The 22,431-nt window shown below is 35.0% G+C and overlaps 3 protein-coding genes and 1 pseudogene across 4 annotated transcripts; all 4 read right to left on the bottom strand.

The window, feature by feature from the left end:
• Positions 1-2,141: 2,141 nt before the first annotated feature.
• On the bottom strand, positions 2,142-3,281 carry LOC141713704 (uncharacterized; annotated as a pseudogene).
• A 42-nt stretch (positions 3,282-3,323) lies between these two features.
• Positions 3,324-8,205, bottom strand: LOC141713698 (uncharacterized). The gene is made up of 16 exons (XM_074517233.1): positions 8,148-8,205; positions 8,030-8,048; positions 7,872-7,954; positions 7,650-7,751; positions 7,419-7,451; positions 7,172-7,324; positions 7,017-7,097; positions 5,916-6,943; positions 5,594-5,776; positions 5,389-5,522; positions 5,255-5,295; positions 5,042-5,168; positions 4,846-4,951; positions 4,694-4,736; positions 3,921-4,538; positions 3,324-3,781 (listed from the first exon to the last, which is right to left on the bottom strand). The coding sequence occupies exons 1-16, from the start codon at positions 8,203-8,205 to the stop codon at positions 3,324-3,326; spliced, it is 3,267 nt and encodes a 1,088-aa protein (XP_074373334.1).
• A 768-nt stretch (positions 8,206-8,973) lies between these two features.
• Positions 8,974-15,642, bottom strand: LOC141673941 (uncharacterized). Of its 2 annotated transcripts, XM_074480670.1 has the most exons (14): positions 15,164-15,632; positions 13,815-13,905; positions 13,607-13,691; positions 13,333-13,402; positions 13,051-13,120; positions 12,884-12,953; positions 11,864-11,909; positions 11,529-11,778; positions 11,233-11,432; positions 11,051-11,125; positions 10,680-10,740; positions 10,507-10,587; positions 9,502-9,581; positions 8,974-9,261 (listed from the first exon to the last, which is right to left on the bottom strand). In XM_074480670.1, exons 1-14 carry the CDS (start codon positions 15,301-15,303, stop codon positions 9,183-9,185), a joined length of 1,398 nt encoding a protein of 465 aa, XP_074336771.1. In that variant the 5' UTR covers positions 15,304-15,632; the 3' UTR covers positions 8,974-9,182. The 2 variants fall into 2 exon arrangements, 1 of the variants encoding a protein (XP_074336771.1); XR_012555827.1 differs by lacking the exons at positions 8,974-9,261; positions 9,502-9,581 and adding an exon at positions 10,838-10,892 and having other exon boundaries at positions 10,506-10,587; positions 15,164-15,642.
• Positions 15,643-17,465: 1,823 nt separating this feature from the next.
• LOC141673950 (transcription factor bHLH30-like) lies at positions 17,466-20,189 on the bottom strand. The gene is made up of 3 exons (XM_074480678.1): positions 19,897-20,189; positions 19,316-19,787; positions 17,466-18,073 (listed from the first exon to the last, which is right to left on the bottom strand). Exons 2-3 carry the CDS (start codon positions 19,775-19,777, stop codon positions 17,615-17,617), a joined length of 921 nt encoding a protein of 306 aa, XP_074336779.1. The 5' UTR covers positions 19,778-19,787; positions 19,897-20,189; the 3' UTR covers positions 17,466-17,614.
• Positions 20,190-22,431: the final 2,242 nt, after the last annotated feature.

The raw sequence follows: 22,431 nt of genomic DNA, 5'->3' as shown, positions 1-22,431 counted from the left end.
TCGTCCGATTAAATGTACATGAACAAATGACCTGGGTTCAGTTATGCCTGAACAAAAGTACTTGGATTATAAACTTGAAAGGGGAGAATGGGAATTTGCTCTTTAAAAAAGAGTGGACAAAATTCTGTGAATATGTGAACTTGAAAGAAGGGGATGTTTGTGTGTTTTCGCGTACAGAGCATTCGCAGAGGTTGAATATAAGTATCATTGACAATGATAATGGTAATGAATCAAAAACTGAAGGTATATTTGCAGATCTTTATCAGACCTCAAAAAACTTTAACTGTATATGACAAAATTATTAACCATGTTGTATTCTTCCTGGGCAGTTCATGGAAGTGGAATTTCAGCCAAAAAATGTTTCAAAATGGTTAGTCATGACATGCTGCATGACGGGAATCTGGTAACGTAATTGCATAACTTACATTTGTTGTAACAATTTTAGGGAGTGGCTAATACATTTATGTTCTTCACATCTATATTTTTACTATATAGGAATTACCATCAAAGTTTATAGACACTTATGGTTCAATGCTGGGTGACAAAGTTAGGCTGTCGTTTGGTGACGGGTGGCAGTACATTGCTAAGTTCTCTGAGCACAATAAAAGTTTGTTCGATTTGGATGAAGTTTTCAACAATTATTCTGTGAGGGAGAGTTTTTGGATTTTTTTCGATTGTGTTGGTCCATCAAGTCTATACTTAACAATATTTAGCACAAATTGTATGGATATTCTTCATTCTGCACCCGCTAAAGTGTCTTTGAAAGAGCTGGGGAAAAGACTGTGCTTTGAGGTTACTGATATGTCTACGTCAAATTCAGATTCTTCAGGTACTTTTCATTTCAATATGTAGTATATTACCAAAGAACCATACAGAATAACCAATTTTGTTTGCTTTATAACAGATGCTCATTTGGAGAGATCGCCAGGCCAAACAACAGGTACAACAGTACTCTGTCCATTTAGGTAGGATGTTTGTTGGCCTGTATGCATAATTAATAGTAATTATTTTTATTCCAGGATTGGTTAATCACATTTCATCAGGAGAAAGTCAATTACCTGTGATTTTGCATGATACGGCTGAGGCAAATGTCGAGGAAGGTACCTTTGAATTGATGCCTTAATGACTTGTTATAGTTTCATACATATGTGTATATTTTGTGCGGGTGATCGTTGGTATGTATGCAATATTATAACTAATTATTTGTATTCCAGGATTGCTTAATGAGATATCATTGGGAGGAAGTCAAATACCTGGGATTTTGCATGATGCGGCTCTGGAAAATGTGGACGAAGGTACATTTCAATTGATGGGTTAATGATTTGTTATAGTTACATAAGTAATTGTAAAATTTCATGCCGCTTCAAGAGCCACCCAAGCAAATCCAGAAGTATATTTTGGTGAAGAAGAAAATACCCTTTCCTTCACAGTAACTCTGTTGCCGTCACATGTTGATCAAAGAGGACATGGAGTGGTAAGATTACCTGTACCCAGTCCTTGTAAAAATTTGATCATGCTTAATCCGTACTTGTCCTCTTAATTTTTTTTTATCTTCCATATAGTATTTCCCAAGACACATGCTCCAAGTATTTCGACCATGGACCAAATCTACTCTCATCAGACTTCTATTTGGAGATGGTACTTGGTATGTCGCTGTTCAGTGAAAGAGGAAAACATGCCGATTTGGATTATGCTGGAACGATTTCACCTACGACAATAACTTTGTTGCAGGCAACAGACTACGATTCATGTACCAAAATAACTACACATTCAGAGTTGTTCTCCTTACTTAATTGCACTTCCAATCTGGCATGAAGGTTATTTGTAGTTTAATTTGGTACTTATTTGTACTTTTGAAGTTTGTTATGTTTGATCAACTATTCACATTTTAATTATACCCCCTTTCTTCACCTATTTCTATGGTCATAGGCGTAATTCTTCTTTATTATGTTACATATAAGATGAAACAATTCAGAATACATTTGTAGAAGAATAAACTACTACCAATCCGTAACATAATTTACAATATATAATGGTTAAGAGCAAAGTATTTAACACAGTAAAAAAATTTCCAATAATCAGATTTACATAATTACTTAATAACAATAATGTATTCCTACACATTTATAAATTCAAACAAACTAAGCTTCTGGAAGGCCGTAAAAAACTTCTTTATACACAACGTTCTGGTTGATATTTGTAGCTGCACCAGACTCATCATCAACAAATATAGTGAGGCCAGTGGGTGAGGTTACTCGACTAATAGCAACATAGTACTGTTCATGACTGAACACTGACTTAGGTAAGTATAGCCCAACTGTCTTCAGGGATTGACCTTGAGATTTGTTGATTGTCATGGCATATCAAATCTGTAAAGGCATTTGTTTCCGTACCAATTTGAATGGCATCTTTGTATCTGAGGGAGAAAGCTCTATACGTGGAATGAAATGCTTCGAACCAACAAACATACCACAGATTACTTCACACTCCACACAGAATCTCAGGCATTTGGTCACAATCATCCTTGTACCATTACACAAACCTAGGGTTTGGTTTAAATTACGCATTAGCATAACAACAGCCCCAACCTTCAGTTTCAGATCATGAGGTGGCATCCCAGCTACATTTAAGAAGTTCAAATACTCTATTGGGAAGGCTACATTCAGATCCTCATCTGTCCCACCAAATTCCTCTGCATCATCAACACTAAAATAGGACACAGATTCTCCAGGGAGCTTGTCGACAATAAGCGAATTGAGGTGGCCCACAGTCTGGTTGGTAGGGGTCAAAATAGCTATCTCGCTCAAGTACTGTGTATTGTGCCCTTTGTGAGCAAAATTAGGATACGTGCTACAAATCATATTATCAACTGTGTTTTCAGTTTATACGTCACAGAACTGAGACGGAATCAAAATTTGATTTTCAGTGACTGGAAAATTGCAGACTCGAGGTGGACTGACCTGGCCATTACCAATGTCAAGTACCCATTTTACAAACTTTTTAAGCTCTTCACTTTCACTATCACTCTCACCTTGTTTCAAGCGCATGTTTTCTGTCAGCAAGAATACTTGGCAAATGGACCACAGCCATGACCTAGTGATACAGGTAACTACAATATCATCACGATCTCCATACGTAATTATTGGGAGGATTTGACGGAAATCACCACCCAGAACTACGGTAATACCGCCAAACGGCATGGCGTAACATTCTAGATCAACAGCTTTCATGATATCCTTCAACGATCGGTCTAGGAATTCAAATGCGTACATGTGCTGCATAGGTGCCTCATCCCATATTATTAGTTGTGTCTGCTTTATGAGTTACGCAACATCTGAATCATGGGCAATATTACATGTTGAACATTCATCAAGAACTATTGGAATTTTAAATCTGGAGTGCGCAGTCCGACCACCGGGCATTAATATGGCAGCAATCCCTGAAGAAGCAACTGGAAACATAATTTTACCTTGTGAACGTAACTTACATATAAGAGTTCTCCATAAGAATGTCTTTCCACAACCCCCACTACCATAAATGAAGAAAATCCCTCCAACGTTAGTGTCAATAGATTGTATTACTGCATCATATATTTTCCTCTGCTCCTCTGTACAGTCCTGTAGTAGCTTGGCAGTTTCATACTCCATTTTCCTGGTGTCATAGCTTGTCTCTTCAATTATCAAATTGTTTGTTCCATTGTTCAAATAGCTGCGAGGAGGTTGAGGCAACTGATCAAATTTCTTCAAGGATTTACCAACTGACCGGAGCAACTCATCTATTTCTGCAATATTTGATATCTAAAACTATTTAACAGCATTCACCCAATTATAGAAAAAATGACGAACAATTAATGGACTGCATTTCCAGCCCACAAAATTTTTAAAATTTGTCCTACACTGTAATGTAAAAAGGTGTCATACCTCCTAAAGCATAGAACTGCAGTTGCAGTTCATTAAGAGTGAATAAGGTATTTGGACAACTTTGATGTCGTCTGAGTAAAATGTCATCAACCATGTTCTTCCAATGTGTACTCCATAAAATCTTGAAATCGGTGACTTTACAATTGACAATAATATGGACAAAAAGCTGTCGAACCTGGGGAGGTAATCCACCTGCAGAAGCTTGAGTCAACACTTCATGCCATTCTTTATCATCGTCAAGTAAATCATACTCTTTACATGCATCGCGAAATGTACTGTAACATACTCCATTAACGGTACGTAAAGACTCAAATGAGGTGGCACCACGTACCTTCATAAGCAATAAACGAAGAAACCAAGGCTCACCCGTACTGTGATGCACATAACATAATCTACCTATTTGAAACCTACGCTTTCTCATGGTCCATTTCCTCTCACCATCATTCCACACATAAAACCGTGGGATTTCATCATAAGTGTACTTCCGTGCATTAACATCAACAGAGTTTAAATAAAAAAAGGCTAGCGCTTGTTCTTCCAGTTTACTGAACTTGTTCTTCTCCCTGGTAGCAACTTTCCCTAGCGCTTCATTGGCACGGAAGGTGCAGTTTTTGTCACCTGGTAAGTGAAATTGAAGTCTCTCAACAGATATACTTCTATGATGGATAGGGAAGCCAAAAATCCTATAGGCTGATTCAGCACCTCATAAATATCTCCCATCAAAATATGCATTTATCTCATCTATTCCCCCCTCATCAGTGTCATTCGCTTGCCTTTTTCTCTTTCTCTGGACATGAACCGTAGCACGATCATGGCCTTTCAAACAGTATTTAAATAAATACTTAAGACTGCGTGCATGACAACATATTTCCACATTCATATGGCATTGATACTTGACTAAAAGATCCCGGTTGTATGGTACTACCCACTGGTTGTCCAGCTCAGCCTTCCTTATTTCAACATTGATGTTTGTTCTGCGTCGCATATACATCGGGAAGCCACTGTCATCAAAAGTAGTTCGAGCACAGTACCTGAAACCATTCAATTATTACAAAGTTTAGGTATTAGGGTAACTTACTGGATTCTGAAATGACACAAAAAAGGGTATGCCTATATCTTACTTTTTCGGAAAATGACGTATGCAACGTAAATCTTTCATGCATGGAGACTTTACATTTTGCAAACCACATGGACCGTGGATCATAAATTCCTTCACGGCTGCATAACCAACCGGATCTAATAAAGGATCTGGGATTTATGCGGATACAAAATTATCCACATTCTACTTGAGGTTTTTTTTTTGAATCAGCATCAAGCCATATTAACATATGTACATGTGGAAGGCCTCTTTTCTGAAACTCGACGACATACATAACTGCAAAACGGGAAAATTTAGATTATATTGGCAATATGTAAACAAAAATCTAATTAGAAATTAAACTAAGAAAGTCCTGATAAACAATCTTACCTCCAATACAAACACCAAAGTGTTTTTTTATCCTTAATATCTACCATTAACTGATCAAGTTTTAGCTTAAACACCCTTGATATGATGTCAGGACAGTTTGGAGCAATGCAACCAGGCACATACTCCATCATCTTCTGAATTCATCCCAAAGAGAATTACAGGTTATAGTCAGGAATATGTCAGGATGTCCGATATAACGGCATACGGCCAGCGCATCTTGAAAATTTTGTTGCATGTATCGCTTCGAACCAACGTAGCCAGCTGGCAGAACTATACCTTTACCGGTATTTGAACTGTCCACTTCACCTCTGCTAATAGATCTACAAATATTGTTGTATAATTCATTCCGTAAAGTAGTTTGGTGAGTACGGATCCACCATAGTCGTGTCTGTTCAATGGTAGAAAAAGCATCTACCATATACTGTTGAAATAGTCTTCCACCTAGCCGAGGAGTAAAACCTACAATACAACTTTCATTATTTATTTCTGGGGAACATAAACAAACATATATTAATTTCTAAATATACCTTACCATCAGACTCTCTAATTTGGAAAGTATATGAGTAGTAATTCTTCAGAGACAAAAAGCCACGTGGTTTGCAAGAACTATCAGCAGTCTTTTCAAATTTAATCTTTGGGTGAAATCCATCTTCTCCACGTGGAAAGAGTAAAGGGTACTGTAAAGCCATCAACTTCGGATGAATATAAGAAACACGGACTAAACCTTTACCTTTTTCATTAACAACTATATCACGGTCGCCACATGTTTCTTCAGTGTCACCAACCATAATGCCAGCAACTTCATCAGTGCTAGAAATATGACATTCTCTTCCACTCTCAGATCTGATAACTTTGAGTGTAATCTGCAGCTCAACTATTTCACCGCTTTCATACAAATCACGCTGCTGCCTAAACTCACCAACCAATTGATTTGTTTCATCTAACATTGTTATAAGACCTCGTACAACCTCTTTATCAACACTTTCTCGGTCATGAACACTAACCCACCGAAGACGATTATCAACTTCGTTAATGGCGTCATAAATGTAGAGTTGACAAAATTTGGGGGATTCATTGTCATTCGGTATTAAAGATCCAAAAACTTGGTGGTTCTGACCATTTAATCTGTATACATAAGGCGCCCTTCCATTGTTAATTGAATGATCTATGTTACCACCGGTAGAAGTAAAGGCAAAAATTGTATTGTAGAGCCGTATCAATCTATAAAGAGTAGGACCTCTTTTCTTGTCGTTGTATAAATCCAGCAAATACTCAGGGGTAGGAGGGATTGGAGGCAATCTCACAGCACCTTTCATGCAACAAAGAGAAAATATAGGACAGCCTTTAGTCACATTTTTATTTACCCTTTCTTCCTTCCATATCCGAGCATGACATTTCGAACATATGGCAGTAGGACCACCCAAAGAAGCATACTCCTCAGGAACGACACGTCGCTGTGCACGTCTTCTCTGCATCAAATTACAATCCGAATTCATCCCATCAACAATGACTTCATCATCACCATCAAGCGACCAACTAAGACAATCTGCATCATCTGCATTTTTTATTTTAGTTTGACAAAATTAAATGTGGATATTTTTTTAGGAGTACATCTTTGTTTTTCTTACCACTTGATTCACAATCACTTGCTTCATAATCTGATCCTTCAGAATCATCAGACAAAAATGAAGGAATAACTACATTCGGACCTGCAAGAAAATATTAAATGGTAAATCATAATTACGTAAGACATAACAAAGACGCAATATCACATACATTTCACCTTCATTAAAGTCATTGTTTTCTTCCTCATCATCACTAACAATCTCATCTGCGAATAATTCTCTACCAAATCCAAGATAATTTTCCTTCCCTTTCCGGTTCAAAGGTTCACGTCCATTTAAGGAAACATCATTAATGTTTGATCGCGTTTCCTCTGTTTCATAATTAAAACAACTATTATTTTGTTATTCCTGTTACCATAAGGATAGACAGACAAAAGCTTAACAATGCTAGAATCTAATATTTACCTTTCAACATATTTCTAGAAAATGAGGCGCTACCTGAATTTGTTACATCGATAAAGGAGTTATGTCCTGACTACCTTCAAGAGGATTCATGTATTTTACTCTGCTATTTGATCGGGGAGTAACAATATACATTCTACCAACCAAATATTAAACGTATTATTGCTTCATAAACATAAAATAGCAGTTGCTTTGCAAGAAAAACACAGAGTAAATTAAGAAAACAAACAGTACTTGCAGCTGTTTCATTCAAGTGGCCTAACCTAGGCAAGTCACCAAGTTTCCTCCTCTTTCCCACCAACCTAACAATATTTGGCGTGGATTCCGTCAACATACCTGCATTACAGACAAAACAATGGGTAGTCAGAACATAAGCCTAAGTATGTTTGCGGTTTAAATTTTGTAAGAATTATAATCTGTACTTGTAGGTGTTTTGTTTTGGCTCCCACTACTAACTATTGTTGGGGTGAACAGAGGTGATCGGTTCGTCTTGGTTGACGGAGTATGAACGTTGGCCATTGATCCTGTTAACACGGGTGCTGAACAAACACAAACAGAAGTCTTACTTATATTCACACATACGAAGAGAAGGTATTCAATAACAACTAACTTACCTGTGGTTGTACTCCTTACCTGTGGAAGAAGATAAAGCACAACGATCAGCAATAGCAGAGTCGACAACCACATTCTCTTTGTTACGATTCAATTATTTCGTTCTTCTGTACTTCTGACCATAATCTTCATTCAAATCTTTTAGGTTAAAGAAATTGTCACCTTCTTCACCAGCCATACCTTGCACAATGAATCAACCCGTAGTCAAATTAACAACAGGAATTTGTATACACAATCTTCAAGTGGGTGAAGACACTATTTAAAAGAGGGGGAAGAGGGGGAGAAGTCACTAATTAACCTAAAGAAACTAATTAGAATTTGAATTTCAAATTCAAAAGTGTATAGGACACATTATTACCTTCCAAGAGAAGTTTAAGAAGCTTTCAACATAAGCTTTTTTCTCATCCAATATAATCTTTATTCTCATCCAATATGTAATTTTAAAAAACTAATTAGTGGTAACTTTAGTAATTTTTTACAACTTGGTGGATACAATGCTAAAAAGGGGTTGAAGTTACTATTCAAAAGGTGCGGTAGGAACTATTATATACATAGATTGGTATGGAACATATGTGATGTTTGGATTATGGGATTCCAACTCGGTTAACGGGCCATTCCCGTTAACCGGGTTGGAATCACATGATCCAAACTGCCCCATAATGTTTTTATGCAAACTAAAGTTCAGCCTGTTCAGGATTGCTAGCGGCTGTCGACATTGTTCCTTGGCTGTCATTAACCTCACTTGATTCTTTGTTCTTTTTTGCTAATTCATTCACCACTCAAGTTGTATGCATAGAAGCAATGGCATTCATAGATTTTTTATTCAACACGAATTCATTTGAATTTCTGTACCATGAGCAGCTGAATAGGCATTGTCATTGCTGTCATCAATTCTCCTAAATCACTGTTGATCCCTATCTGGAGATTTCCCAAATGAGAAAATGGAAATACAGATACATGTTATGCAGGAGCATATTTATTTCTGAATAATTTCAATATGTACAATTACCAAGTATGCTGTCAAAATGTGTTAAATAGATTTGTTTACAATTGAATGAACATACAGATTAACTGAAATTATTTACAATTGCAATCAATCAATCATAACTTAACTACAGAAGATTATCCATTTGTTTCACATATTGATACTTTAAGCTAAACTTCATCTACACACAGGCGCTGTACAATATAAATGCGGCAAATGGGACACCTTTTACACCTCTGGCAACAAGATCTGCAAGCCATTATCATACAATCAGCATCAGGAAAAACGAAGGGACGTCTCAAATGCTGCTAGTGTAGTAAAAATTATGGAAATACAACTAAAGATGTGGAGATTCGTTTAGCAATTTTTTTAAAAAAAAGATGTGGAGATTAAGACATACGAGAACAGCATTGTTTCTTAAATGAACTGCAACTTTGCAAGCATTAAAAGTCCCTTATCCTACCATTGAAGTAATATTAATATTTATACCTGCAAAGAATGCGATGCCTGCAGGGAAGCAGAACTACGTTTATCTGTTCTTCAAAGCAAATCTGACATAGGATCTTTTCCTGCTTGGCCATTAAAATTGACAAATCATTGTAGTATATATCAAACACTAAAATATCCAGAATATTAGCACAGGAATGAACAAAAACACAGAATGTGAATTTCTATTGTTTAATGTTTCCTAGTTTCCCCAATTACTTGAGAGTACATATGTCCCGGACTTCTAGTGTCCAAGCAGCATCTGGCCAATTTAAAAGATTTCACATATATTTATCGCAACATAGGATGGAAGTGAAGATAGAGCACTTGCATGCAGCCTCAAGGAGAATAGTTATAATGCGAGATAAAGGATTGAAAATGATATATATGACTAGCTTAGCTGAAGTAGTCCCTTAAAGTGGCATAGATTGCTTCCAAATTCGTCTAGTTATTTTAGCTTGATTTGTTTCAGTGTTTCCATTTGTTAGTGAATAGAATTTCTTTGGCAAAACTAGGAAGCCAAATGTACTGGCTATAATCAATTTAAATCACTAGGTATTGAAATATTTATACAAATTAATGGTTTTATTATATCTTTGCTTAGGTCTTAAATGGGCTAATTGTGTTGGAATAAGTAACATTGATGTATTTATATACCCTGAGATAGCTAGGAATTTAACACTTACATATGTCGCTACGTATGGTTTGTCTCTAAAATGTCTATTGTTATTCATGAATACTGAAAACTGCTCTAAAGTACCAAGAACGAGCTTAACTAATTTCAAATCTTGTTTGTTTTTACCATTCCCTTGATGATATATATATATATATATATATATATAGAGAGAGAGAGAGAGAGAGAGAGAGAGAGAGAGAGAGAGACGAATTGTGCATTTAAAATGTCGCTTAAGCAGCAAAATCAAGAGACTTGTACATTCCCATGACCAAAAGCTTATAACTTTGCATATCAGAAAATAAATATAATCAACTTAAGCTTTTAAAATGTACATTTTGAAGTCTTTCGTACTCCTCTTGACTAAATTTCCTGATCTCTATTTGCTCCCCAAGTGCTGCTTGTAGTTTTGAAATCTGAAAAAAAAATCTATGCATGAATATCAGGCAGATCAAGGATCTGAAGCACTGAGTATAATTCTTATAAAAGGAATTAAAGCAAACTTCACCTCCTCAGTAAGGCTTGCCTTTGACATTTTCTTGACAACATCAGGTGAGAATGTATTGTACCTGGAAATATATAAGCAAAAGTATCATCAAACTACACATTCTAGAAGAGGTATGTACTTTCTTGAAACTAAGTTTGGTTATTAGGATGAAATTGTACAATTTTATCATTGTTCTGTATTAACAGCGATCAGTTCTCCAGCCAACTGCTACACCTGGCAGCAATAATAACAGCAATACTAAATACTCCGATGCCTACTGTACAATTGAGTTAAGTAATTCATTCTCCAGAGTCCAGAATTGCCCCTCTCTTGCCATCTTAGAAGCTATAACTCATATTTATGATAAAGAAAAATGTTTAAAGAAGCCTAACCCAGATAATCCAGCACAGTAAAGTCTAGCTTGTTCCTCTCGACTTCCTTCATCAATTGACCACCAACCCAGCAACCTTAACAATCAAGATCCATTAATTTTTTAGCAATGCCTGTCTTACTGTAATGATTTCTACAGCTTAAAAACAGATATGTTATTTCTCATTTAATATGCAGCCATTACCTTGACCCATGGTGCATAAATGCAAATAAATCATGGGCTTTTGAGGATATTTTAAAATATGCTGGTGAACCATCTCCCCTATGTAGTTTAAGTATGATATTTTCCACAAGTCTATATACAGCAAAGAATAATCCAGCTCCTTGAAGCAACAAAAGAGGAGAAAAGACAAACGGCATGGAGAAGTATCTAGAGACAGACAGCTGTACCGTAAACCATAAGTTTTATATATGAGCTTATCGTTGTAGTAGAACCCGTATACCCCGGATCAGATATGCATATAACCAATCCTCGCGTACCTGTAATCGTATGAATAGCAGGATCTGAAACACAATCAGTGGAACTTTCATAACATGACCGCCAATAACCTGCAAACTGTGTCTTCTACTCTGCTCATGCTCTTCATTTGAAGATAAATCCAAGCCAGAATAACAATCAAGATATCCAGAAATTGCCAAATTTGAACTGGTTGTGCTAAACTGAGAATGTCTATGAATTAGAGGATTGTGCCAATTTGTGCAAGTAAAAAAAGCAAACAACTGAGCAAATCTGCAAAGTGGACACGAAAGAAATTAGAATGAAAAGATAATGTATGTAATACAAGTACAAGGTCTAAAAAGAAGCACAACTTTACCCGTAATTAAGAAATATTTCCCACCAAAAAATAAGCTCTGAATCATCTGCACACATTTCCAAGAAGATAATGATATAATTTAAATCTTACAATCTACAATTAATTGTGTTAAGTTTCAGACAAACAAGAAGTAAAATATATGTAGTTATTAAAAAATGAAGATCACACGTTACAAACATAAATAAGATTTGTTTCGTACTTGAGGGACCAAGCAGTTTGCAAACAAAATTTTAATGATTTCCTACAAACTCTTACCGAAAATTGATGAATAAAATATATTTTGGGGACTTCAAGCCACACATTTATTATAATTTTCCATATAAATTTTATTACTTATCCCCCTAAATCTTCAATTGACCAATACTCCAGGGCATTTAAACTACGACCACTCTACCGGCCTTTTCTCTATTCTTTACATCAGGATCCATACTTGCATTCTCACTATCTTTTCTCTGGGAAGTGCCTCCTAACTCATCAAGCAAATATATTAATACATTCCAATATACACATGCAGCAATGCTGATAAACAAGTAGATTTCCCTCCGAAGGTACCTAATGAGATTAAGGAATACAATATCATCTTAATGTTGTATAACTACAAAACCTGCAGAAAGACAATAGATTTCATGCGATCATGGTTGTATACGTAGGCCCCGGACAGTCCACGTGTAATAATTCTTCAGGAAAGTGTGTATAGTGAACCCTCTACCCTTAACTGTTTGACAACACCCATTTGTTCACAAAGAGAGAATTTATTTCCTATTGCAAAAAATTGCTGACTTTTAACTCTGCTATAATAGTATATTCTCAAAGTAACAGAAAGCAATAAATAGATGCATCAATAAAGTAAATGGGGGGTTTTAAGCTTATGCATATGATGCCTGGATCACCTTGACGTCAGAATTAGAGAAATCTACCATTGAGGGGGATTTTAAAACAAGAAAAGGTAGTGGAATTATAACTCCGGCTGAAGGTAAAACCATAAAAACTTATAATTGGTATGTCATAAGTAAAAATTACCACATAGCTTCAAAAGTGTGAATGTCGTGCCGGCAATGAAGAAGATCATAGAGAAGGCAATCCAAAGGTGCTGTGACAATGATTGTGAGCTAAGTTAACATGTGAGGAAGGATATCATCATATTGAAGGCAGAAATCTTTACCTATCAACGTCAATTACAGACTTACAGGAAGGGCCTTTAATATTGCAGCATCAGCCACGCTAACCTCATCACCAGGAAGTAAAGCCTTAAACATCCTAAAACGAGAAACAAGGGGTTACACAGGTGGAAGCAGATCTTCCATAATGAACAGGGAGGTGAAATACTAAGCAAACAGTTGACCGAAAAGATATTCCAAGTATACCAACAATAAATTTTAACTGAATATGTTCATCAGGTTTCAGTTTCGCATGTGGATGTTTCTTTAACTGCCAGATAACACAATCTTGCTAAACTACTAGGAACATACCTAGCATTATCTACGAAAATTGCTGTTTCAAGTGCCAGCAAGGGTGAGAAAACAATCTTCAAGTTTAAAGCTGCATTATGTCACAGTCCGCAAGATCGTATTAGTAGCAGAGGGTTGTTTAGTTAGAGGATAACAAATAAGGGTGCTTCAGCTTAGTAAAGCAATATCAACAAGATTCACAGTACAAAACTAAGGCAAACAACTATTTAACAGTTAACAAGTTTTAAACTTGCAGTAAATAAAGACCAATACTTATATGTGATTGCCCACTTACCGTATTTGCCATCCAGATATATACAGAGGAGTAGTTCAAACGCAACAAGCAAAGGAGTTGCCACAACAGAGTGAAACGGTACCCACTGCCCAATGAAAACGGTCTGAATTATTATTTAATTTATGTTTTGTCAAAAAATTTTGTTTACTACAAAATCAACAGAAATTGAAGTGGCATTTGACAACATATAATGTGAGCAGTGTCCTACATAGCGATCACAAGGGATTAGTGGGGCGGGTATTGAGAACCTGCTACGTGCGACAACAACATGAAATAACCAGAGGGGAATGAAAACAATCCTGCAAAACAAAGTAAAGCATACACTTAATATTTTCATACAAGTAGAGAACAACAATAATGTATCCAGCAAAAGAGTTACAATTTCATACAAGGCTGTTTGGCTGCTAAAAAATTTACTTTTCGGGCCACATATCTTTTCGCCATTGTATGCTCGACCAAGAATGGAGCCATATTCAGTTGACCATAATGTTATAAATAATGTAGACACGTCACTTTTGTAAAGGGTTGGATAAGATTTAAGTGTCAAAACATTTCTCACTCTGTAAGCTAGTTTTCGGGGTTGAGATAGGCCATTAACACTTTTTAAAACTTTTTAGTTGCAACTAAAGTAAGTTTAATTGACTAAATAAAAATTTTGTTCTTAACAAGGGTTTTATTCTGTGGACCGTATATTTTTTTTTTTTTTATCATTTTAGTATACCTAATGCGGTGAACCAAATATAATTCCACCTCTATTAACCCCTGCAAAATGAAGTGTGGAATTAATTTATCTAGTAGACCAGTACCATCAACAACCTTTTAAGTAAAAGTATATATTGGTTTCAGAAAAAAGTAAAAGTATATAAAAGCTCGCTAATAGATTACCAAAAAACAAAGAACATTCAGAACAACATATTGCGGTAGAACCTCGACCTCGATTAATGAATATTTTATGAACAAATACCTCGTCAAATGAAGATAAATTTTCCGATCCCAACATAATAGAAATTGTGTATACTTTACCGATAAATGAATAATCTTGATAAATGAACAAAATTCTCCAGTCTCGGGGGTATTCATTTACCGAGGTTTAAGTGTACTTGTCACTTAACAATGGCACCAACAACAAATGCCAGCTGATTACATTTTCAGAAACAAACAAAAAACTAACCAGATTTGACAAATGAGCACAACTAGAACCGATACCAACTATTAAGTGAGAATCCTGATATACACATTTACCAAGTGCAAGGATCACAGAATCCACTAAATCATCAATTATCCGCCAAATTAATTTGTACGAATCACGATTAACAGTTATGGAAATTACAATCAGAAACAATTACTAAGCTACAAAAGAATTCAATTTGTATGGCACAGTAGTCAAATTTCTAATTTTAAACTCTTGTTAATTGTAAAAAGTACTAATTAATGAAGCAAAAATATGCAAGTACTAATTAAACATATGCAATTGATCATTCATATACATACACACAGAACATGATCATTCCATATACAATCATATTAATACGAAAAACGAAAAGAGAAGAGACAAACCACCAAGGGAAGGAGACGACGTCGTTGCAGAGCTTAAGAAGAAGTAAAAGAGTGAAGGAGAATAGCAAGGCGTGTGACGTCACTAATTTTAAAGACTTAGCTACTTCTCTCCAGTTCATCACTCTTCTTTGCTCATCCATAGTCAATAATTTGTGTGTGTATATACAATTATGTTCAAGTGATTTAATGTCTAAAGATAAATTGTTGAGATAGAAATAGAGTCAAAGGGTGTGTGTGTGTGTGAGAGAGAGAGATTATGTACAAAAGAGATGATAATTGAGAGAAAGAGAGAGAGAGATTATGTACAAAAGAGATGATAATTGAGAGAGAGTCAAAGTAAGAGCTCTCACGCAAACGCTACTATGTAATTGTGTGTGTATAATGATGAAGTATTAGTTTAATGAAGAAGAGATACTCATTTCGTTAACATTACGATTACACTGTACTATAATGTTTTGGAATCTACGTACAGTAGTGCTCACATAATTACATATACACGAACATCATGACGTTTGTTGCAAACTGTACTTTAGAATCATAGGATGACTCTGCACAGAGAAGCTTATTACATCATGGGCCAAACCTCATCCGACAGATCGTTGGTTGGCTACTAGGCTTATATGCAGTTTTGATTGGGCTATTTTTTAGTTATACCTCACTTTGGGCCTTGCATTGTAAGTCACATCTCCTATATATTGCAAAAAAAATAGCAAAAAAATTATTGATGTTGAATCAAATTAGCAAAAAAAATTGTTGTATCTCAGCGATTTTGTATTTATCATATTCATTAATATATATAAAAAATTGACTCTGGTTGTTTGCGTTTATCGAAGTACTAAAAATGAGACAAACTGCCATCGGAAAAGACAAAATCTAAAATTGAATTTCACTCTCGTTTTATATTATTATTAACAATGTTTGAATCCTGAAGTAATTCTATTTTGAGTAACTTTAAAAAAAAATCAGATTTTTTTATATAATTTTAACTTTCCTTTTTATACCTATATTCATTTTCTTAACCCTATTGTTTCCTTTATTTAAAATCGTGTATAAAAATTTTGTAACTATATATTAATTATACTGATTAATTAAACTCCTTGCTTTAATATTTAAGTTTCATTTTAACAAATATATATTTTTTAATACTCATAATTCTACTATTTAAACTTCATCCTATGGGTGCAATCTGAGCTTATTTGTCATTTTTATAAAAATATTTATGTTTTTTTTCTAATAAAAAAAATATTCATGTTGAAGAGGCCTACTTGTTTTTCGGAGTTATCTTTACGCGCGTTGATTAAAGTTGCTGGTTATTTGGATTCGTAAATAAAATACATTAAAATAAACATTCATACGCGTACTTCTTATATAGTTTGTGTCTGTTGAAGAGATCTCGAGTTGGAAGTTTTTATTATACCAATATTTTTTATTTTTTAAAAAAATATGAACACTAGAATATAGTATTAATTTAGTAAAGAAAATATCTATTTTTTTTGTATCTGGAAACTGGAAAGCATTTGATCAGATAGTACGCCATCTGTAGCAAACTGTGCATGAGTACATAATTTCATGTTTCGGTTCATCAGAAATGTCTGCTCGTGACCTGGTGCTGGTAACATAATACTTGCAAGTTACATGAGATCGATGCCTTGTTAGGGTTATCTAATAAGTCTCTGATATGCCTCTCATCTATCTAATAAGTCTCTGATCTTTCTTCACTAATAATTCTACTACCGAACTAAAAGACCTGGAATCTTCAACAGCACCGTTGTACGTACGGATTTACTTGAAGCAGATATATACAATGAAAACCATATCGTCACGTCACCTTACTAATATTACATGACTTCCCTTGCCATAAAACTATAACAAAAGTATTCACATTCTATAGTAGTATTTCGGAGTTTCACTGTAGAGTCAAAATCCGTTTAGGGGGCCTAATACACTACATTAGTTTTACATTTATGCATATTGAATTCAATAATTGTTTTTTTGCAAATCTGAAGTTAATTAAGGCTATAGTGCATGGCAAGTAAAATAAAAAACCAGTGAGAATGTGAGATGTGTTAAACTTCAGTACTAGTACTTATAAATAGCTAGCTACAAACGCAAAACCTGAACTAGGTGTTACAACTTCAACTCCAACAAAGTGGTACACTCAAAATTTCTTAGTTAGGTACTTGTATAAGGTTTCTCCACAATGAAGAATTATACTTGATACTTTCTTCATATATCATGCCACCCCATTTTAACAAACTAGCTCACAAAAAATTGAATATAACCACAATTTACTCGCACTTAGTTTAGGTTTACCAACCAGAATCCACTAATTAAAAAAAACTACATAAAAAACCAACACCCCATATATGCTGCTACTAGTAATATTTGTAGCAACAATTATATAAAAAACACTCCCCAAAAAACACAAACTATAGTATTATTATTAATTACCTATATGATATTAATATTGGTTCTTTGTCTCTTCACACTCCCAGGTGAGGACTCATCACCATTTGATTTCTCCATCACAGCTTTGAATGCTTCATGTATTGAGCTTATGAAATACTCATGTGGTTGCTGCTGCTCATCATCGTCTCGGCTCGATTCTTGATCATCTCCTGTGATGAATAAGACATTCTTCACTCTACCTCCCAGTGTTGTTATTTCAGCTTTAAGTGTTTTTAATCTCATGGCTTTTAGGGTCTTTATGAGATCAGGCAAAAGATCAGTTCTGTCTTCACAACATAAAGAAGCTTTAATTATTAGTCTACCATCCTCATCCTCCTCATTATACACTGTTAATTCATCAGTTTCAGTAGGGATTGGGCATGATTCAGCTATTAGAGATGTTTGTCTCTTTAACTCCTTCAAATGTTGAATCACTTCAGCTAGCAATGAAGCCTTGTCCGTCTACAAATAGCATGTAACATTTATAAACAGAAGTTCTATAACAATGCATGTATATATTGTACCAACATATATATAATAAGCATAAATATACACCAAAATATAGGAATTCATGTACATGAAACGAAAGTACACGAAATGTTATACGATTATACAATCATGCACTATACAACATGTGATACACTATATGATGATTATGCATTAGTATGCTAGCCATAATAAAATTGTTTAAAACAACTTTTTTTTTTGCCATAAGTTTAAAACAACTTAATGATGTGTGAATTGTGAAAAGAAGAGATGGGCATTGTATGTAACATTATCTAACAATTTTAAATGAATGTTTAAATAAAGCTAGCTACTTTTTTGGGTTCTTTTATGTAAATAAGTTAAATATAGGGAGACTGACAAGAATGCTTTCTTTGTCTCTATTTTCTTTTCAAAATTTTAAACTTAATAGTAGTATTGACTGTATATCCGGCAAGGGTTTCTCCATGGAAGCTTTTTAACTGATTCATGGTTTCTCTTTATTATAGCAATTGGACGACACAAACGATTCTAGTACTCTTCTTTTCAGTTTTTTCTTTCCTCGGAACTATCAAACATGACTTACTTGGACAAACAAGATTTAACGGACATTAATATCGTTACTCCTGTGTGGAGTTACAAAAAAACATTTGTACATTGGCTCTCACACCACATACAAATTCATATTGTTCACACTTATTTCCTCCGTCCCTAATTACTTTATTTTCGATAATAAATATCTGAATCGTCGATATTAATTTTATTTATTTATTACTGAACAACTTAGCAGAACTTAGCAGAAAGTAGAAAAGCTCAAGTGCTAGCTAGCTAGAAAAAGATATTAAACTAAATTTAGTTTAATGATATATATTTTGTATACAGAAAGTTAATTGTTCTAGGCAGGATCTCCTGAAAATCTTGATTCCTAAATGAGATACTGAATGCAAATCAAAATATACGATCTCTTAATTATTCTAGAAAGTTCCATTCATCCCAAATCTACAGCTGATCTTCATGACTGTACATATTTTGGTTTTAATTGAGGAAAACTTATAAAGAAATGGAATTAAAATGATAATTCTATGGAATCTAATGTTGTTCATTAAAATATGACATGTTGCACGCATGGAGATATGTAAAATTATACTATGTACTTAGACAAAAATGGTGATGATTAGTGTTGGAAAGTGCACGTAAAATATAAAAAATAGAACAACTTACTTTGGTAGTGCTCGGTAGCAAGCTGCGCAACTTAGCAAGGTGGTTATTAATTCTTTCTCTACGTCTCCTTTCAGCCTCACTGTGACTCTTGGAAGCTGCAAGAGCCTTTGCATCCATTATCTCCTGAGCTGTTAGCTTACTCAGCTCAGCTTGTAGCCCGAAAGGCCCCGAACACGGCTGAGCCATTTGTCCTAGGACCGTGTCTGATATGAACCTGAGATGATCGGTGGATGAAGTATCGTAATTAGAAAATGATCTTCTGTTGAACATGCCTCCGTACTGTGATGGTGGCTGGGGAGGCAGGAGATACGTGTCGTGGTCTCGAATCGGGTTGGATTGGAAGTGAACCGGGTTGAATCCGTGGGGGAGAGTCCATGGCATGACTTCTGGAAACATCATGCTGCTTCCACCAACACCACCTCCTGCTTGGAAATATGCATCACTCATGTTTTGTTGCTGCATGATTGATTATCTGTTAGATCAAAAAATAAACATGAAATTTAGGGTTGTACATATGATTACTTTTTGAAAATTCTTCTAAACAATTTTCTTCTTCTATAGCAGATAGAAACCAAACATACCTAGTATATCATAAGACGTTCATAGACTGAACATGCTATAAATTATAGATTATAGACAATAAAACATGATAAAAAAAATGATCAACTTTAGGGTTGTTTTGATGATCATATAATTATCTTTAGGCTGATAGAAAAGATTATGAAAAGGGAGAATAAATAGAAAGATATATAGAAGGGGGTTGGATTATTGTTGGGGGATGATAAAAATGGGTGGCAAAAGAGAATAAAAAGGGAGAAAGAATTAAGGAAGATAAGTATGTAAAAAAACAAAAAAGAAAGGGGGGGAGTAAAGGAGGAGGACAGACCTATGATAATAAGATGTTGTAATGGATGATGTGATGATGAAGAATTATATGAAGCCCCCCTCCTTCTCTTTATCTTTATTTTTTTTTTTTTTGCTGTGAAATTTGGTACAAGCTGCAATATTTTGGGGGTTTGTGGTTGTGAAAGAGTGAAGGAGGGGAGAGGAGCCCTTTATATCCTGCCCCTTCAAGGAAGGCCCTTTCTCTTTGGTATCTTTTTGTGTTTGTGTGTGTGGCTTCTGTTTTTGTTTTTATAGCTGGGCCCTTGCTCTCTCTCTCTCTCCTTCCCCCACCTTCCACTCCCAACACACACTGACACATACACACTATGTAATTTAGAGATAGGGCTGGCTATGTCTGTATTGTTACTCCCCCTTTCCTTTCTTCTTACGGCACCCTCTTCACTCTTCAAAATTATGCAGTTAATTGTTTTTTTTTAATTAGCAAAAAAAATATCATCTAGCTTTGTGTCTTCATTCCTGATATTTTTCTTTTCAAATGTGAACTTTTTTACATGTAAACTACTCCTTTGGTGAATTCGGTTGTTGGGCAAAAATTGCTGACAATTTTTTTTTTATTAATATCATCGCGATTTTTCATGTTTCTTGAAGTGATATATGCAGTTTTTCTTACCATGCACTTGCAACTCATTAACATCTAATTTTTGCAAAATAACAGACACCGATGTTGGGAGTTTGATCAAAATGCTCAAGTGATCTAGCTAGCTAGTTCTTATGGATGATATGCATTGAACACATAACTTAATGCATTATGTTTTTATTTAAGAGCTAATCTTCTTCAATAAAAAGTTTGTATGAATGCTCATGATTAATATTAAACATAATTAATTAAGTTACATTCAGGTGTTTACTCTAACTAATTAGCTTTGATTTCATAATTTTCATTGATCTGATAACTAACTGCTGATTTTATCTTATCAGACTAGACAAAACTCTCCATGAATCAGTGGAATTTTCCTATATTATTACCAGTTTGGAAGTATCAATTATATAAAGTTTCTTGGTTATAATTTACAAAGCTTAACTTATAAGTTGAAATGGCTGGAGCCCAACTCTAATCCTACATAAAACCCTACGCACATGGAATCCATTAATCTTTGTACACATAGTAAGTAGTATATCATTGCATTTCCTTTAACTTGACCTAATGAAATTATGAACAATTTGAAATTATAATCCAAATTCCAACATATGCATAAACACTGGTTTAGCTACCGACTTGACTTGAGATGAGGAGCTAGGGTAGAATAAAGTAATGAATAGGTGTGATTGGTTGAAAGGGGCATAACATAATTACAGTCTGCAAGTGTTGGGTGCGGCAGAGATACATGAGTGGGGGGAAACACAAACACACAGTACGCACATTTTGTCGACGGACCAAACACACACTATTTTACAACTATAGTATATGACTACTACACATCATGTGTATGTGTTATGTGTTATTAAAGATTGTGCCATAGTTTGTATTTCTGCATAGAATTCGGATTCTTGACACGTAATTGTGACATAAAGTTAATTAGTTTTTCGAACTTAAAAAAAATATATCATGAATTATACTGTAACAATCATATGTCGAAACTTTGATCCAGATTCTAGACACAAATATGTATAGAAGTACAGTTATATGTATGTATGTATTCCAGTACTACTAGCTTTACATTCGCCATGGGGTAAATTAGTTAGTTGTGTTGGTCAAGGGCTAGGCTTCACGCTTGTCCATACTCTCTCTCTCTCCCTCGCTATTTCCACGCCGAACCTTTGTGTTTCTCCAAGGCCCATGTAATCATTGTGTCTTGGAATACACTCCACATCCCCAGGACCCCCTCCTTCCATCTCTCTTACTCTCACTTTATATACCACTCCTATCATGTGTGTTTGTGTAGAGTACTCTGCATCACTACTAATTACAACTTCCTTGGTTTCAGTTTCTTATTTCTGTGACAATTACCTGGTTCTTTTTTCTTTTCTTTTCAACACCTTCGGGAAAGATGTAATCCAACCAGTGCATCTGGCATTTTGTTTTATCAGAGAACAAATTAGCTTTATATATATTCATGTTCATCAAGTATTCTCCCCCACTTTTATACAGTATAAACATGTGTTGTGTATATTAATTTTCTATAGAAAACACATTGCTGAATATGAATATTAATACAGATCGTTGGTGCAGAGTTTGAGCACTTTTTCCTCTTGCGAGAGATCAAAAGTTC

This window comes from Apium graveolens, chromosome 1 (assembly GCF_009905375.1).
Source record: "Apium graveolens cultivar Ventura chromosome 1, ASM990537v1, whole genome shotgun sequence".
NCBI classification, from domain to species: domain Eukaryota; kingdom Viridiplantae; phylum Streptophyta; class Magnoliopsida; order Apiales; family Apiaceae; genus Apium; species Apium graveolens.
This window is presented reverse-complemented; position numbering and strand designations above follow the sequence as displayed.